Source organism: Phascolarctos cinereus, unplaced genomic scaffold (genome assembly GCF_003287225.1).
Source record: "Phascolarctos cinereus isolate Bilbo 61053 unplaced genomic scaffold, phaCin_HiC Scaffold_8;HRSCAF=390, whole genome shotgun sequence".
Lineage (NCBI taxonomy): Eukaryota > Metazoa > Chordata > Mammalia > Diprotodontia > Phascolarctidae > Phascolarctos > Phascolarctos cinereus.
In genome coordinates, this window is record NW_027556291.1 from 67,447,179 (window position 1) to 67,458,052 (window position 10,874).

At 39.6% G+C, this 10,874-nt stretch overlaps 1 protein-coding gene across 1 annotated transcript in view; it reads left to right on the forward strand.

Moving 5' to 3' along the window:
* LOC110203308 (NFATC2-interacting protein-like) overlaps positions 1-9,968 on the forward strand; it is a 42,712-nt gene extending 32,744 nt beyond the window's left edge. The window contains exon 2 of the mRNA XM_078147829.1: positions 7,704-9,968. Coding sequence (XP_078003955.1) covers positions 7,900-9,042 — 1,143 coding nt within the window. The 5' untranslated portion in view covers positions 7,704-7,899 and the 3' untranslated portion in view covers positions 9,043-9,968. The remainder of the gene's footprint in view (positions 1-7,703) is intronic.
* Positions 9,969-10,874: the final 906 nt, after the last annotated feature.

The window sequence follows — 10,874 nt, forward strand, 5'->3', positions numbered from 1 at the left end:
GGGGGAGAAAAATCTAAAACTCGAAAGTTTGTGGAAGTGACAGTTGATGAATCAAAATAAATTAATAAAAAAAAAGAAAAATCCATCATTGTCTTGTATTATAAATAACTCACCACAGGTCAATATTTGTGCCAATTTATACGTGGGAATACCTCGTTACGATTTATGATCTTTTCCATTCTAAAGGCCATTCAGAGCCAATCATTTCTATTCTCAGAGATCGCCTCGCAATCAAACGTGGTCACTGTCAGGAAATTCCAAGATCTGCCCTTTGGAGACTCAGGGCACTCTCTGCTCTGATATCCCTTATTCTAAGTGCTCTCTTGCCTCCTTCATTGCCTTGCCCATGGTTACACCATGCAGGGTTCTAAACCCCTCAGGTTTCTGACAATTTCCCTTCTTTGCTCCTCAAAATCTCTCACTCTTCCTCTTCTCCTCCCTCTCAACATTGACATAATAGATTCCACAGATGAATCAAGATTAGGATTCTGGAATTACAGTTTATGTAAAGCCCATACAGCCTTTGTTACAAATCCATGATCTCATATTCTGGCTTTACTTTGCACTCCACATTGGTCCATTCAGAGAGGCAAGACTTAACTCCTAGGTTGGACGTTCTGTATCTGTCTCTCAGATACTTCTTACATTCACACATGAACAATAATTGGAAGTCTAGATTTTTAGTGTTCTAGGGACTATTCAAGACATAACAGTTTCAGTTCTCAAACCATATCATAGTGAATTGGGTCAAGTTATTTTTATTTTTATTAATTAGATTATTACTATTATAATGTACATCAGTGTTACCAATATGACAGTTTTGAAATGTGAATCTTCTCTCTGATAAGCTCTCCAAATTTAACATCTTTTTTTGTCCAAAATTACTCCATATTTATTTTTATTAATGGTAATAAAAACAGCAGGTTTTATGAAAGATTGAAATACATAGAACTTTATTAGTTTTGGTGTGCAAGATTGGAGGATTTTTAAACAAGCCAAAAAATTGAGAAAATATTACCAAACACTTTTGGTAGTATGGTTGAATATAGGAGATTTTTGTTTTCTTTTGTTTTTTTCTTAGTTTCTTTGTTTTTCTTATACATCACTGATGTCCAATAAAAGTCATAGTGGAATAAATAAATGATCTGAAAAAAATCTGACTTCTTCCTTATCCATCTCAGAATTTTAGAATTGTGTATTTCAGGATGATATTCGTGATAAATTCAGTATTATATATCCCATCAAGCTCAGATATTATAGGTTCCAAGTAGAAGATCTGTTCAAGAATTCTGACTAGTCGTTCTAGTCAAAGGAGGTATTTAACTTCCATGCTGGGAAATACTGTGTTCTCAGCTCTAGCCTACCTCCAACTTGCCTGCTTTCCTGATACCTGGAAGCCCAGACATTCAGTTTCTAAGGACATTCCCAGACAGGAGATTCTCATATCTAGCACCCTCCTAAGGTCTGGTTGGGGAGTTCACTTAAGTTTCTTTTATTTACTTATTTATTTATTTATTTATTCATTCATTCATTCATTCATTCATTCATTCATTTATCTATTTATCTATCTATCTATCTATCTATTTATTTATTTATTTATCCATTCATTTATTTATTTATTTATTTATTTAAACAGCATACTTGAGTCTTCCCTGTATACTGATTTTAAAACATAAGTCTTCTCCATTTGTAAGTTCGCATTATATAACACCATGTTTTAATGGCCAAAAAATACTGAGTATCCATTATCATTAATATTACTAGCAACAGCTATCTTTATGAATGAATTAATTGCAGAGAATAGCACTGGTTCTTTTTCCTGTACACATATATTGGGTTTGTGGGGGTTTTTTTTATGTGATAATATTTTCACCATATCTTTCAGATTGTGTGATCAAAGATTCAAGATTTTTTCCTTTTTTGCATCACAATGCATCTTAAAATTAAATGCAATATTAGGTTTGATCTGATAAGAACAATCTACTTTCTTGTTTTTTAAATAACCTATAACCGTTCAATATTTGGGTCAGCTAAGAATATAGCTGAGAATAAATGCCTGCAATTTATGACCTTTTCCATTAAAAGGCCTATTCAGAGCTAATCATTTCTTTTCTCAGAGATTGCCTAGCAATCAAACAGTATAATTTTCAGGATATGCCAAGATCTACCCTTTGGAGTCTCAGGGCACTCTTTGCTGTGATAAACCTTCTTCTGAGTGCTCTTCTACCTGCTTCCTTCTCTTCATCATGGCTACACCATCCAATGTGCTAAAACTTCCTGTTTCTGACCATTTCCATTCTTGGCTCCTGAAGACCTCTCACTCTCTCTCTGATAGTCACTCCCAACACTGATTCCACAGCTGAATCAAGCTCTCTTTGTGACCCCATGGACCGCTGCATGCTGTGCCCTTCCCTTCTGTCCTCCACACTCCCTCAAAGTTTGTCCAAGTTATGTTCATTGTTTCCATGACCCTATGTATCCATCTCTTCCTCTGACATCTACCATTTGCTTTTACTTTCAATCTTTCCTAATATTAGACTTTAGCAATGCATCTCATCTTCTAATTTTGTGACCAAATATTTAATCTTTAGCATCAGTATTTGGCCTTCCAATGAATAGCCTGAATTAATTTCTTTTTGTGTTCACTGATTTGATTTTCTTCCTGTCTAATGGACTAAGACTAGAGATGAAAACCAGTCCTTGGTGTGGGTGAGATTTTTTACTCTATGGTCCATTCCAGAGGAGCTGATTGATGTTCTTAGAGCCCTCCCGGTTAGCCAGCACAGTAGTTTCTAGGATACTCCAAGTTCTGACCTTTGGTGTTGTAAGAGATCTCTTCTCTCTCTAATATCCCTCATTCTCAATATCCTCCTACCTCCCTCATACTCCTCTCCATGGCTCTTCTACATCCTGTCATTCTGTGTGGTCAAATCTCACTGCTTCTGATTATTTCCTCTTTCAGCCCTGGAACAACTTCTCTTTCTGTTCTAGTAAGCCTCAACGCTGACTTTCCAGTTTCTGCACCCTATCTGCATCATGTTTCTGGGGTATGTGTTTCCTTCTGGCTGAGATATTTTAAGTTCAAATTGGGACCTTAAGAAGGAGGAATTGACCTTGAGCAAGGAAATTCTATACTCTAAGCTCTCTGCCACTTCCAACATATGTCCCTGGAAGATAAGTGGAAGTCCAGCTATTCAGTGTTCTAATGAACTTCCACCTCCTGACATTTTGGATTCTAAGGGTGTGTGATTAAGGAAGGAAAAATGTGGTTCAGATGCGCTCCCACAATAAGACACACTCCTAGAGAGAGAAGTGAAGGTAGCTTTAATTAAGATTGTAATATAAGTATAGAAAAGGTAGATTTCCAGCAACATACAATTAGCAATACCACTATAGTCAGGCTGAGAATACAAAGGATAGCAATAATATAAGAAAACATCTCCAATTTGGGAAAGCACTAACACCTGAAGTCCAAGCTGGGGATTCGTGGGGTACAGCTTTCAGGGTCCCAGTTGGGAAAGTCCCAGGCAGAGCGTCCTCTCCATGAGTGAGAATCCAAAGATGGCTTCCCCAATTAGGATTTAAATAGGGCCTCTAACAAAGAAGCCCCCATGCCAGAGGTGTCCATGATTCTAGTAGATGTTTTTACTTGGTCCATGAACTGTCCAAGTTCCTGGAGCAGGCAAAACATCTTAGAATATTAATTCACTTGATATGTTCTGATGAACTGGCCAGGTTCCCAGAGCACATCTTCCTGAGGACTGGCTAAATTCTCAGGTCAACATAGATAACCAAACTCTGGCTTATAGCCCAATGTTTAGAGTCATACAGGGACATGGAAGATCTTTCCTTATAAGATTTATCGATCAAAGGGTCCACTCTCCAATAATCTATAAGGATTTAATGCTTTTTGATCTACAAGGATTTTACATTTTTAAAATTAATATTATAATTATTACAATGCATGGGAGTATGATCAATATACTGACTTTGAAGCATAAATCTTGTTTCTTATCAGTCCTCATTGTATTGCAGCTTCTTTTTGTAGAAAAAGGCCCTCCATTCTTTAGAATGAATAGTAATATAAAAAGTAGTCTTTACCAAAAAAAAAGAAGGGCATGGAATTGTACTTTTCTTGATGTGCAGGTTTTTAGGGTTGTTAAGGGTTTTTCAGGACTAAAGGGCTGGTCAAAAAATAGACAGTACTTTCATGATATCCTTTGGCATTATATTTAAAGATGTGAGATTTTTAAGTATCATATAAATTTAATCAGAATAAAAGACTGATCTCCTATGAAAAATCTAAAATGGCCTTATTTCTTAATTTCCTTGAAACTGGCCCATATTTTAGCCAAGAGTATACATGATCATAAATCCTGGAATTAATGATATCTTCCATATCAGACCACATGATTTATATTCTCAGGACCCTCTGCTGTTTGGTATTTAAAAGTTTTTAGAACACTCCAGGTCTGATCTTTAATGTTCTAAGAACTCTCCTTTCTCTGATCTAGCTTCACCCAAGTATTCCTTCTTCTCTCATTCTCTTCTCCATGGCTACTCTTTTTTTTTTTAATTTATTTTTATTTTTTCCTCCATGGCTACTCTTACAGCTGACATCCTATGTACTGAAATCCCACTGTTTTGATAAATTGCAATCTGAGCCTCTGAATAGCTTTCCCTTATTTTTTTTTTGAGGCAATGAAGGTTAGGTGACTTGCCCAGGGTCACACAACTAGTAAGGGTCTGAGGCCCCATTAGAATTCAGGTCCTCCCGATTCCAGGGCCAAGTTTCTGTCTACTGTGCCACATCTCCCACTTTCTGTGGTCTAGTTTCTCTCAATACTGATATTCCAAATTTGACAGCCTGAAAAAGCCCCAGATTCTTGAGTAGAAATGTCCATCGGTGTCAGATGTACTAGTTTCTAAGTGGCTTCTATGATCGCATATTCTGGCTTCAGTTTCACTCTCTATTCATACATTCAGGGGCAGGATTGAACTCCTAGCTCAGACATTCTGGGTCCATGTTATCAACAGCTTTCAAAGTTCCCCAATGAAGGGTACCTGGAAGCCTCAGCCTTTAGTGTTCTAGGGACCATCTAAGACACAGAATTTTTGGTTCTCAAGGTATATCATGCTAATTTAGGTCAAAGTCCTATTTTAATTTCTGAGTAATTCTATTCTGATTACAAGGTATACAGGCCTTACCAATATGAAGTATACTCCCTTATAAAGGCTTGAGACTTCATAAAATGTTTTCTTTTCAAAAATTTCTTGATAGTTATTTTTATTAATAGTAATAGCAACAATAGTCTTATGAAAGAAAGAAATAAATGGAATTACATTTGTTTAGCTGTGCATGGGTTGTGGTTTGGGGTGGGGTTGGCTAGCTAAAATATTGACAGTAATCTCACTCAATTTTTCAAAAAGTCTGGTTGAAATTAGAAAGGCTTTTCAGTTTTGTTTTGTTTTAGTTTCTTTATTTTCTTTTGTTATTCGTCACTGACACCCAATAAAAATTATGTTGGAATAAGTGAATATCTTATGAAAAATCTTCCATTATGTTGTTTAAATTGGTAAAAAATGGCCAATATTTGGGCCCACACTGCATATATATATATATATATATATATATATATATATATATGAAAATAAATCCATGTGAGTTGTGAGATTTTCCACTCTGTGGCCCCTTCCCCGGTAACTGATTTTTATTCTCTGAACCTCCTGTCCCCTCTATACCATATCTTGTTTTCCAGGGCACTGTAAGATCTGATCTTTTCTCTCCTATGGGTTCTATTTGCTCTGAGTTCCCCTGCTCTATGGGCACTGCCAGCTCTCTCATTTTTGTATCCATGGTAACTCCTAGGCCTGAAACTCTTGTATCCTCAAATCCTCTTGTTTCTGAAAATGTCCCTTTCCAGACCCTGTACACCTTTCCTTCTCTCCTCTGTATGCTGTCAAAGTTCTGGCCTTGCAGATTCAACACTTTCAGCCAGCTGATGATGCTGAATTCCTAATTTCTTTCAGATTTGTATTTTCTATGTTAGATGATCCATTCTATATCTGAGCTCCTCTTCTAGCCTGGTGCAATATACCTTTCTGATCAACTATCCAAGCTGTCTTTGACTGAGAATTTGTTTCACTCCGTGTTTTTGTGGGTTCTGCTGCTTTAGAATTTGTTTAGAGCCATTTTTATAGGTATTTGGAGGGGTTTGGGGGAGAGCTCAAGCAGGTCACTGCTTTTACTCTGCCATCTTGGCTCCACCCAAGATATTACATTCAAAGGAGAAGCAACAGGTAAATGTCATTGTTGAGTCATTTCAGTCATGTCCTACTTTCCATGACTGCATTTGGGGTTTTCTTGGCAAAGATACTGGAGTGGTTTTTGCATTTCCTTCTCCAGATCATTTTACACATGAAGAAAGTGAGGAAAATAAGTTTAAGGGACTTGTCTAGGGTCACACTGCTAGGAGGGGTCTGAGATTGGATTTGAACTCATGTCCCCTTGACTCTAGGGCCAGTGCTATCTTTTTTTTTTTCTATACACATATTTTGGGTTTGTGGATTTTTTTATATGGCCATAAAATAAATATTTTCACCATATCTTTCAGATTGTGTGATTAAAAATTCAAGATTTTTTCCTTTTTTGTATCACAATATATCTTAAAATTAAATGCAATATTTGGTTTGATCTGATAAGAGCAAGCTACTTTCTTGTTTTTTAAATGACCTATAACAGTTCAATATTTGGGCCAACTAAGAATATAGCTGAGAATACATGCTTGCAATTTATGACCTTTTCCATTAAAGGACCCTTTCAGAGCTAATTATTTCTTTTCTCAGAGATCGCCTAAGCGATCAAACAGTATGATTTTCAGGATATGCCAAGATCCATCCTTTGGAGTCTCAGGGCACTCTCTGCTCTGATATCCCTTCTTATGAGTGCTCTCCTACCTCCTTCCTTCTCTTCACCATGGCTACACCATCCAATGTGCTAAAACTTCCTGTTTCTGACCATTTCTATTCTTGGCTCCTGAAGATCTCTCACTCTCTCTCTCTGATAGTCACTCCCAACACTGATTCCACAGCTGAATCAAGCTCTCTTTGTGACCCCATGGACCGCTGCATGCTGTGCCCTTCCCTTCTGTCCTCCACACTCCCTCAAAGTTTGTCCAAGTTATGTTCATTGTTTCCATGACCCTATGTATCCATCTCTTCCTCTGATATCTACCATTTGGTTTTACCTTCAATGTTTCCTAATATTAGAAACTTTACCAATCAGTCTCATCTTCTAATTATATGGCCAAAGTATTGAAGCTTCAGCTTCAGTATTTGGCCTTCCAGTGAATAGCCTGAATTAATTTCTTTTAGTATTCTGTGATTTGATCTTCTTGCTGTCTAATGGACTAAGACTAGAGATGAAAACCAATCCTTGGCGTGGGTGAGATTTTCCACTCTAAGGTCCATTCTAGAGGAGCTGATTGATGTTTTTAGAGCCCTCCCAGTTACCTAGTGCAGTGGTTTCTAGGATACTCCACGTTCTGAGCTTTGGTGTCATAAGAGACCTCTTCTGTCTCTAATGCCCCTCCTTCTCACTGTTCTCCTACCTCCCTCATACTCCTCTCCATGGCTCTTCTAAGTCCTGTCATTCTGTGTGGTCAAATCTCACTGCTTCCTATTATTTCTTTTTTTTTTTTCAGCGCTGGAACAACTTCTGTCTCTGTTGTAGTATGCCTCAACACCGACTTTCCAGTTTCTACACCCTATCTGCATCAGGATTCTGGGGTATGTATTCCTTCTGGCTGAGATATTTTCAGTTCAAATTGGGACCTTGAGAAGGAGGAATTGACCTTGAGCAAGCAAACTGTGTCCTCGGATTGGTGTGGGGTGGGCACCATGGCCGCGCTGGATTCTGAAGTGGTGGACCTGGTCAGCGACAGCAGCAGCGACGGGGAGGCCGGCGCGAGCGGTTTGAAGGGCGTCCAGGGCCCGGCGTATGCTGGAGGTGAAGGCCGCTGCGGCGAGCGCGACAGCGATAGCAACAGTGAGGAGGAAGGGGCCGGGGCGGCGGAGCGGCTGCGGCTCCGGCCCCCTGCCCCGAGGCGGCGGCGCCGTCTGCTGGGGCCAGGGGAGGCCCCCGTGGTCCCGGTATATTCGGGCAAGGTGAAGAGCAGCCTCCGCTTCTTTCCCAAGGATCTTAGGCAGCCACTGTTCACCGGAAGCCCTGGCGGGGAACCTCTGGATTTGGATTCTGATCCATCCCTTTCTGAGGCCGTCCTTTCGCCAGTTTCTTCTTCAGAAAAGAATCAAAAAGTCAATCATGAAGAAGAGAAGCATGTTTTGGACCGGGACAGTTCCTCTTCCCCTTCTCCCCCTCCCAAGCGACGTGGGCCATCCAGGAAACCACTAAGAGCCCTTAGAAAGATGAGGGAGGTGAATAAGCGTTTGCAAGGTCTCCGATCTTTCCTGAGCTCCCTGTCACCCGAAGACCATGTTTCTGAGAACTCCGACGATGAAGTGATCTTGGTGGAGGAGAACAATGTTAGGGAGAGCCCCCGACTCTTAAGTCTTAAAGTGAGGTGCCGGACTGACCTTGTCAGATTGCCTCTCAGCACGGCCGAGCCCTTACAGGTCGTTGTGGATCACATGGCATCTTGCCTAGGAGTGCCCCCTGCCCGAATTCTTCTGCTGTTCCAAGAAGTAGAACTTTCCCCTAATGCCACCCTCGGCTCTCTAAAGATTGGAGTGGCTGACATCATTGATTGTGTAGTCCTGGCCAGTCCTCCTGAGCCTTCAAAAGAGTCAGAATCGGGTGAGGAACTTCGGCTCAGGGTTCAGGGGCAAAAGAAACACCAGGTTCTGGAGGTCACCGTGCCCCGGGGTGCTCCTCTTAGCACACTGATGTCTCACTATGTAGAGGCCATGGGACTCAAAGGACATGAGCTCTCTTTCTTTTTTGATGGTGAGAAGCTTTCTGGCCAAGGGACCCCAGCAGAGTTAGGCATGGAAGAAGAAGACCTCATTGAGGTTAGGGGTTGAAGTGCGGTGATCTGCCTTCTGCCTTCAGACCGTGAAATGTGAAGCTGGGGTTCCTCAAAAATCGAAAGAGAATGCCTGCCCTTCCCTTCACCCCCTTTTCCCTTGTCATCATTTACCCTTCCTAGGTGTCGTGCTACTGCCCTAGCATTTTGTCTTGTCAGTTTCTAGGAGTGCATCCTAGTCCCCTTCTGCTAGCTGAAGGATTTGTTGAGTCCCAGTTACCCTGTATATGTGTAAATGTGTCTTCTGATCTCTGTCTCTAGACAAGAATTCTTTTGAATCTTGTGGTGTGAAGATATATTGCAGACCTCTTGTTTCCAAATATCTTTCCGTGAAACCAGCCATTTTTGTAACTGGAGTTAAAATAAAACGAATGATGTAGTTTGTATTCTGGATTTGAAAAAAAAGAAAATTCTATACTCTAAGCTCTCTGCCACTTCCAACATATGTTCCTGAAAGATAAGTGGAAGCCCAGCTATTCAGTGTTCTAATGACCTGCCACCTCCTGACATTTTGGATTCTAAGGGTCCACCCTGCAATGGTCTATAAGGATTTAGTGTTTTTTGATCAACAAGGATTTTACATTTTTAAAATTAATATTATAATTATTACAATGCACGGGAACATGACTGATATCCTGACTTTGAAGCATAAATCTTGTCCCTTATCAGTCCTCATTGCATTGCACCTTCTTTTTGTAGAAAAAGACTTTCCATTCTTCAGAATGAATAGTAATATCAAAAGCAGTCTCTACCAAAAAAAGAAGTACATGGAATCGTATTTGTTTGGATGTACAGGTTTTTAGGGTTGTTAAGGGTTTTTGAGGGCTAAAGGGCTGGTGAAAAAATAGACAATACTTTCATGATATCATTTGCATTATGTTTAAAGATGTGAGATTCTTAAGTGTAATGTAAATTTAACCAGAATAAAAGACTATGAAAAATCTAAAATTGCCTTGTTTCTTAATTTCCCTCAAACTGTCCTATAGGTTAGCCAAGAGTATACATGATCATGAATCCTGAAATTAATGATATCTTCTCTATCAGATCACATGATTTATATTCTCAGGACCCTCTGCTGTTTGGTATTTAAAAGTTTTTAGAACACTCCAGGGTCACCTTCAGTACACATTCTATGTACTGAAATCCCACTGTTTTGATAAATTACATTCCAAGGCTCTGAATAGTTTCTACTTATTTTTTTTTTTGGAGGCAATAAGCATTAAGTGACTTGCCCAGGGTCACATAACTAGTAAGGGTCTGAGGCCCCATTTGAACTCAGGTCTTCCTGAGTCCAGAGACTGTTGTCTATCCACTGTGCTACATCTCCCCCTTTCTCTGGTCTAGTGTCTCTCAATACTGATATTCTAAATTTGACAGCCTGAAAAAGCCCCAGATTCTTGAGAAGAAATGTCCATCAGTGTCAGGCATTCTAGGTTCTAAGTGGCTTCCATGATCCCATATTTTGGCTTCAGTTTCCACTCCGTATTGGTACATTGAGAGGCAGGATTGAACTCCCAGCTCAGACATTCTGGGTCCATGTTATCAATGGCTTCCAAAGTCCCCCATGAAGGGTACCTGGAAGCCTCTGCTGTTAATGTTCTAGGGACCATGTCACATATGACAATTTTGGTCTCAAGCTATGTCATGCTAATTTAGGTCAAAGTACTATTTGGATTTCCGAATAATTCTATTCTGATTACAATGGATATGGGCCTTACCAATATGAAGTCTCCTCCCGTATAAGGGCTTGAGACTTCATAAAATGTTTTCTTTTCAAAAATTTTCTTGATAGTTATTTTTATTAATAGTAATAGCAACAACAGTCTTATA